The 8,123-nt window shown below is 36.5% G+C and overlaps 1 protein-coding gene across 1 annotated transcript; it reads left to right on the top strand.

Annotated features, from left to right (window-relative positions):
- The first annotated feature begins 5,622 nt into the window (after nt 1–5,622).
- Nucleotides 5,623–7,875, top strand: szl (sizzled). Its single transcript, XM_016515723.1, has 4 exons — nt 5,623–5,891; nt 6,797–6,966; nt 7,353–7,445; nt 7,565–7,875. Exons 1-4 carry the CDS (start codon nt 5,623–5,625, stop codon nt 7,873–7,875), a joined length of 843 nt encoding a protein of 280 aa, XP_016371209.1.
- The last annotated feature ends 248 nt before the right edge of the window (nt 7,876–8,123 follow it).

The following is an 8,123-nucleotide window of genomic DNA, read 5'->3' as shown; positions in this document are numbered from 1 at the left end:
ACACACAACACACACACACACACACACACACACACAACACACACAACACACACACACACACACACACACACTATAGATTAGGATAGCATTCAGAACAGCATACTATCATACTAGTCTTACTAGTTCTGCAGTATATATACTGAGCACAGTGTTGTACTTTTTGTACAAGTGCATTTAAAAAAAAAGCTAAATAAAAAATAAAAAAGCTATTTGCCAAGGCAATAATTCTAATTTTAATTAAGTTTAAATTTACGTACTAAAATAACTAGAACTAAATAAACTAAAACTAATTTTAAAAACTTAAAACTATATAGACATATATAACACAACAAAATTATTAACACTTTAACTAAAGTTAAAGTGAAAAGAGAAAATATAAAACCCTCTATTTGAAAATATTTTTAAAAAACTATAATAGCTCATGAATGATAATAAAATAACAATGCAACAAATCAACTAAACCTAAAATTATTAAAAATTACTTTCAATTGAAAAAAAACTGAAATCAATAAAATAATAAAAAATGAAACATTTAGATGAAAACCCTAAACGTATTAAACTTAAACAAAAATCTAAGTGCCTAATAAATTACTAAAACTGAAATAAAATAAATGAAAGCTATATAAAATATTTAAAAAATGAATAAAAACAACAAAAACACACAACAATCTGACTAAAATTAAAGTGAAAACAGAAATGATGAAAAGTAAACATTCAAAATATTAAGAAAAACTATAGCTGTATTTCAATAATAAATCTATAATAGTATATTATAGTGTTAACCTAAAATTATATAAACTGCTTTCAATCGAAAAATCAACTGACATTAAATAAAAAATTAAAACATAAATATTAAATGAAAAACTGATGTAACATAAAAATTAAACAAAAATGAGAAATGTTGCCTTGACAACTACTGAAAATAAAACGGTGAAATAAAAATAAAGCAAAATAGAAATATTACTAAAACTAAAATTAGAGTGAAAATAAAAGCTAATTCAACATATGAATAAATACTGACTGACAACGAAGACATTTGTTTCACAGAATTGTACACAACATGGTCACGTCACAATGCGGCGCACTGCATACTATTTAGATTTTCAGCACAGCACCAGCTCCTCCAAACGAGACACATGAAGTAGACGCTGTCTTCAGCTGCAACTGAACGAGTCCCATTAGCGCTCACATATTAACAATCCAAACACAGGAGGGCCGTTAGAAAGAATAACAAGCAGCGGGGGCTAATCAGCGGCGAGAGGGGTGCTTAACCCCATTGTTCTCCTAAATGGGAATGTGTCTCTAATTGGCCAGTTAGGTCCCTCAGTAGCTGCCGTCTGTCCAGGGCAGTAAAGTGGCCCAGAAGGCTGGGGCCGATGCGAGCAGAGCCGGAGACTTCAGATGAAGAAGCGCCACACATCCAGACCGTCTTCAGTCATAAAGGGAGTCCAGACTGGCTTCTCATCTCAGGGGCTCCAGACCCTCAGATTTACCGTCTGGAAACACTTGTCCTCTTCTGTGCATGTAAATGTCTTCTGGGAGTTCTGTTTGATCAGATCACTCTGGTGGCTTACAGTACAAGCCTGTAGTTGACAAATAACCTGTGCATGATGCATTTAGGTTGAAATCTGTATAAATATATAAGGGAAAAATACATTTTAATAATCTTTTTACCTTCATTTTACGTGTGCAATTTAAAAAATGCATGCATAATCAGCAAAACGCTGTTTAAAATCATGCCTTGTCATATGGTAGGGCAATGCAAAATTATTTTATTTCAATTACGCATAAAACATCTTTCGGGAGTCTAGAATTAGCCATTTTTGGGACTGGAAAAGTAATAGAAATTAATACAATATTTAGAGGTCAGAGAAATGTAGTTATTTCTAGTCATTCTCACCTCTAACATATTGAAATTGTTAAAATAAATGTATTAAACTGATCAAAAATTAATTTTAATAAAACTATTATTTTTAATGAATGATTGGTCAAAAGTGCAGGAGCGCTGATATCATAGTGCATATATTTGAATACATTTTTGAGACTGAAAAACTAATAAAAATTAGCAAAATATTTAAAGTAACAGAAATGTATTTTCCCCTAGTTATTCTCCCCTCTAAAATACTGAAATTGTTCATGCGTGTTTAAAAAAAAAAATATTTAAATGACATTTTGAAACGAATAATTAGCCAAAAAGTGCAGGAACGATGACATTATTGTGTGGATGTCTGTTTACAATTTCAACTATGAATAAAACATCCTCTAAGAGTCTACAAATTGCCATTCTGTGGACTGTAAAAGTAATAAAAATCAGTAAAATATTTCGAAGTCACAGAAATGCAGTGAAAATGACTTTTCCTACTTATTCTCTGATCTGAAACACTGAAACGGCTAAAAGAAAAATGTTCATTTAAATGTCATCTTGAAATGAATAATTGGCCAAAAAGTGCTAGAACGAGACATTTATAGTGCGTGTATAAAGCTAGCACACTGGATTGGTTTAAAATTCATTTCCACAAGCAATAAAACGCATTCTGAGAGTCTGAAATTGTCATTTTTGAGGCAGGAAAAGTAATAACAATTAGCCAGAATATTTAAAAGTCACAGAAATATAGTTATTCTCACGTTGAAATGGTTAAAAGTGCATTCTATTCACCAAATAAAAATATTATTTTTAATGAATAATTGGTCACAAATTCCTGATATTACAGTGTGTGCATAAATCCAGTACACTGGGATTGATGCAACAAGCATGCTGTTTATTATACTTCAAGGAATGCATTAGAGGAAATGCATCGAGGAAAAGCCTCAGAATACTAAACGTGACCGAGCGAAAGCAACAGACAGGACTTGAGTCAGACTGCAGAAGTGAAGGGCTGTAAATGCAAATGTCAGGAGCACTAATGTGAGATAATCCAGTGAAGCACGCTGCGTTAAGAGCGTCTGAGACATTAGAGGGACAAAGCCCTGTTCCCTCTGCAGCACGAGCTGGAGGATTTGAATACGAATGCAGCCCGTCGAGTCAGATCAAAGGTGCGCCGCAGGACAGGTAGACTGCAGACAGGCTGCTCGCGACGCTCTCGCTGGCAGAGGAAGCTCAAATTGACATGCTGGAGACAGAGGAGCTGTCAGAGACGCCTGTCTGCCCGCCGGTCTCCACGCAGACCAGACGTTCAGCTCACAGGAAAACTCCTGATGAGCGGACAGTTTCATTCCCAACAAAAATCATCCGTGCATGTGGACGTCATCAGCCATTATGCTGCATTTTACACTGTTTGTGCTGCAGTACATTTCTGCATCAGATGTCAGGTGGAACAACGTCAATATCAAACACTGACACTGCTAGAATAAACGAATAAAAAAAGAATAGAATAGAATATCGATGCATTAAAACCTTTTATTTTTAATCATGGTTTTTTCCACTTGAGAATACTGATAACAGAAGCCAAAACATTGGAAGTTTAGTTTAACGTAGATGTTAATTATTAGCAAATTAGTGGTGCAAATGCGGTTTTATATGGTGTTGCATTTTTGTGAGATTATTTGAGTATATTTATGTACTTAAAAGTATCACAAAAAATGATGTTAGCTGACTGTTTTTAGACTTAAAAAAGAAACTGCAGCAGAATTCAACCAACATCTTGATTGATATTATTATTCATCATTCCGTTTGAATTATGGAGGATCTAGATATAAATAAAGCACTAAAATGTCACAATTATTATTGCACAAATATTTTATTTTTAATAAAATTGAAAGAGTACTTTTAACTAAATTGCAGCAGATTTAAACTAACATTTTAACTGATATTATAATTATTTATCGTTCAGTTTTATCATATGAAACAAATCATGTACTACAAATGTCACACAAAAAATTGTGTTTGCACAGTTTAGTTTTGACTAAATTACGGGGAAGTGCAACAGACTTCAGCCGACATCTCGATTATTATTATTATTATTATTCATTCAGTTTTGCTATAAATGATTCAAACATATAAATGAATCATGTCACAAAATTTCAAATGTCACAAAAATTAAGATTGCACAAATATTTTATTCAAAAATACGTAGTGAAATTTAGAGAGTAGTTCTGACTAAATTTCAGGACACCGAAGCAAATTTCAACATTTTAACTGATATTATCATTATTAATCGTTGAGTTTTGTCATCTGAAATAATCTGAATGTATAATTCATGCACTAAAATGTGACACAAAGATTATGATTGCACAAATATTGTAGACAGACTAAATTGCAGGAAACTGCAGCAAATTTCAACATATTAACTGACATCATTATTATTTATTGGTCATAAATGAACACATATAAATGAATCATGTACTAAAAATGTCATAAAAAGTATATTTGCACAAATATTTTGTTATTATTTAACATTCAGTTTTATCATCTAAAATGATCTGAATGTATAAATTAATCATGCGCCAAAAATGTCACAAAAACGGTTTGCACAAATATTTTTTAGTGTGTTTTGGAAGAAGTGGAAGAAGAAGCAGCAGATTTCAAACAACATATTGACTAATATTATTATTTATAATTCAGTTTTATTATAAATGGCCTAAACATATGATGCACTAAAATGATACAAAATGTATCAATATTTTAGGCAGTGGTTTTGACTAAATTGCAGGAAATTGCAGCAGATTTCAACCAACATCTTGAGTGATTTTACTATTTACTGTTCAGTTTTATCATGTGAAATGATCTGAATATATAAATTAATCATGCACCAAAAATGCCACAAAAACCATGTGTGCACAAATATTTCAAAGGGTGTTTTTTGATGAAATTGCATGAAATTGCAGCAGATTTCAACCAACATCTTGACTGATATTACTATTTACTGTTCAGTTTTATCATGTGAAATGATCTGAATATATAAATGAATCATGCACTAAAAATGTCACAAAAACCACGTTTGCACAAATTCTTCAGAGTGTTTTTGATGAAATTGCATGAAATTGCAGCAGATTTCAACCAACATCTTGACTGATATTACTATTTACTGTTCAGTTTTATCATCTAACTTTATCTAAGTCTATAAATGAATCATGCACTAAAAATGTCACAAAAACCACGTTTGCACAAATTCTTCAGAGAGTGTTTTTGATGAAGTTGCATGAAATTGCAGCAGATTTCAACCAACATCTTGACTGATTTTACTATTTACTTTTCAGTTTTATCATGTGAAATGATCTGAATATATAAATGAATCATGCACTAAAAATGTCACAAAAACCACGTTTGCACAAATACTTCAGAGAGTGTTTTTGATGAAATTGCAGCAGATTTCATCCAACATCTTGACTAATATTACTATTTACTGTTCAGTTTTATCATGTGAAATGATCTGAATGTATAAATACAGCTAAAACTGTCCTGTGAAATGAAGTCGCATGGGTTTGTGGCCGTCAGCAGCTTAAGTGTGTGTGGATCTCTTTGATAATGTCCCCCCTCGCTCCCCCCGTCTGGGCCCGTTATCTCCTGCTCGTCACCCTGTCTGCGTCCCTCTGATGTGTCGTTGATAACATCTGCCCGCCTCTATATAAAGCCCGAGCCGGCTCAGCTCCTGCATCACTCACCTCCACACCTCTGTCAGGATCATGCATCTGTCTTGCCTGCTGCTCCTGGTGGCCCACGCCGGGGCCTTCGACCTGGGCCAGACCACACGCTGCGTCCCCATCCCGCCGCAGATGAGCGTCTGCCAGGACGCGCCGTACTCGGAGATGCGTCTGCCTAACCTGCTGGGCCACAGCAGTCTGGAGGAAGCGGTTCCTCGCTCGGACGACTGGAGGACGCTGCTTCACACCGGCTGTCATCCGCAGGCCCGGGCCTTCGTCTGCTCACTCGTCGCTCCCGTCTGCCTCGACAGGTACGTGCAGAGGATTCGGACGAGAGACTGGAGGAGATTTCATTGTGTTTTTTGTCAAGTCAGCGTTATTTATATTCAGTGTTGGGAAGGTTACTTTGGAAATGTTACAGATTACAAGTTAGTTACAATTAGTGTAACTATTTCAATTACTTTATTAATGTACCCGATTACATTTGAATACTTTTCTAAACTTCTAATGTTTTCAACTGTTAATCATTTTCAAACATGTAAGCCAGCTCGGGTTAAACTTACAGACAGTAGTCCTCAACACTGATTGCGGACATTTTCGAAATCCTTGCAGCTGTTAGTGAAGATCGCACTAAAATGTTGCAATGACACAATATTGCACTAAATTAAAAGTTCAAATGTTACAATATTGATGTTGTGATACTGGTAGCACTAATATAAAAATTTGATGATATATGCTACAGAAAAGTAACAATTTTGAAATACGTTGATGATTGTATTTTTTTTGTCTTTTATCTCAGTATTTCTGTCAGTGTTGGATAAGAATTTTTTAATGCATATTAGTAACCCTAGAATGTGATCAAACTGTTTAAAATAGCTGGGCTAATACATATAAAAAAATTTATGACTGCAGAAATGTGTTAATTCAGTACACACATTATCCCACAATTGTGACCGACCATAAAACACAAATTTTCACACACTTTTCCAAAGAAATTAAAAAAAAAAAAATTATTGATTATTTCAAAGGGTTACTAATGACACATTATTTGGATATTTACATGTCTGGGAAAAATTTAGGATTAAACGTGTTAGTGTGTCGAAATAGTGTGCCGTTCTCCTCTGGCCAGTCGAAAGCAGCAGTTTAATTCTAGGCTGCAGCAGAGTCAGATTGTGCAGAGGACTCTTTCTAAACTCAGGTGTGCTTGCGTCCGCAGGTTCATCCAGCCGTGTCGGAGCGTGTGCGTAGCTGTGAGGGAGAGCTGCGCTCCTGTATTGGCCTGTCACGGACACGCCTGGCCCGAAGCCCTGGACTGCGACCGATTCCCCGCGCAGGACGACACGTGTCTGACACCGCTGCCCAAACACATCAGCGCCTTCTCCAAAGGTGAGCCCCTCTGACATTCACACACTTAGACAGACAGATCAAATTAAATCAAAATAATAATACAAATTTATAGTAAATGTAAAAATATAAAATAAACAAATTAAATAATTTGACAGATAATAGATAAATGATTATTTCCTACCGTAAATATATCAAAACTTAATTTTTGATTAGTAATATGCATCGCTAAGAACTTCATTTGGACAACTTTAAAGATGATTTTCTCAGTATTTAGATTTTTTTGCACCCTCAGATTCCAGATTTTCAAATATTGTCTAATCCTAACAAACCATACATCAATGGAAAGCTTATTTATTCAGATTTCAGACGATACAAAAATAAACGTAAATGTATTGATTTAACGGTATATGTTCTCGTGTGGACAGATTTCCCTCAGCCTGTGTGTCAAAGCTGTCCGTCTGTGGAGGAAGCGCCGTCTCTCAAAACCGTGCTGGACGCGCTGTGCCTCAACGACTTCGGTACGCGATTATTATTGTCTGTACATATCAATTTGGCAGTTTTTGTTGAAGGTTAGAGTCTTGTGATGCGGTTTAGGGACTTTTGGGACACATTAACTCACCGTGTTTTCTCTCCGCAGCCGTCAAAGCCAAGATCTCGCGGCGCCGCCTGCCCTCCGCGGATCCGGAGCTGACGGTGGAAGGCCCGGTGGAGCTGATCCGGCGCGGCCCGCTGCTCCCCTACGACACCGCGAGCCTCATCCAGCGCTGGCTGCTCATCAACCTCCGCTGCGCGCTCACGCTGGCCCGCCCCGGCCGCGCGCAGCTCTACCTCATCACGGGAACGATGCGCGCCTCCGGCTCCATCCAGCTGTCCAGTCTGTTCCCGTGGCTCAAGAAAGACCTGCACATCGCCGCCGCCGCGCGCAAATGGAAACACCACAAATGCTGAAGCTAGGCACCCTCAAACGAAACCAATAGCACCCATACAATGTATTTTTGGCTACTGCTACAAATATACCTGTGCTGCTTATGACTGGTTTTGTGGTCCAGGGTCACACACACACACACACACACACACACGTCTGGTTTGCTATCCTTGTGGGGACTCTCCATAGGCGTAATGGTTTTTATACTGTACAGACCGTATATTCTATTGTCCTACACCAACCCTACCCCTAAACCTACCCCTTACAGGAA

Source organism: Sinocyclocheilus rhinocerous, unplaced genomic scaffold, assembly GCF_001515625.1.
Source record: "Sinocyclocheilus rhinocerous isolate Xijiao unplaced genomic scaffold, SAMN03320098_v1.1 scaffold116, whole genome shotgun sequence".
Lineage (NCBI taxonomy): Eukaryota > Metazoa > Chordata > Actinopteri > Cypriniformes > Cyprinidae > Sinocyclocheilus > Sinocyclocheilus rhinocerous.
Note: the sequence above shows the minus strand (reverse complement) of the source record. Positions and strands in the feature narration are given on the sequence as shown.

What these genes read in the sequence shown, in the direction of transcription:
- szl (XM_016515723.1), top strand. Translation starts at nt 5,623, where the DNA reads ATGCATCTGTCTTGCCTGCTGCTCCTGGTGGCCCACGCCGGGGCCTTC. An exon ending in GCTCCCGTCTGCCTCGACAG is followed by an intron (nt 5,892 to 6,796) that starts GTACGTGCAGAG and finishes TTGCGTCCGCAG; the next exon opens with GTTCATCCAGCCGTGTCGGA. An exon ending in CATCAGCGCCTTCTCCAAAG is followed by an intron (nt 6,967 to 7,352) that starts GTGAGCCCCTCT and finishes TCGTGTGGACAG; the next exon opens with ATTTCCCTCAGCCTGTGTGT.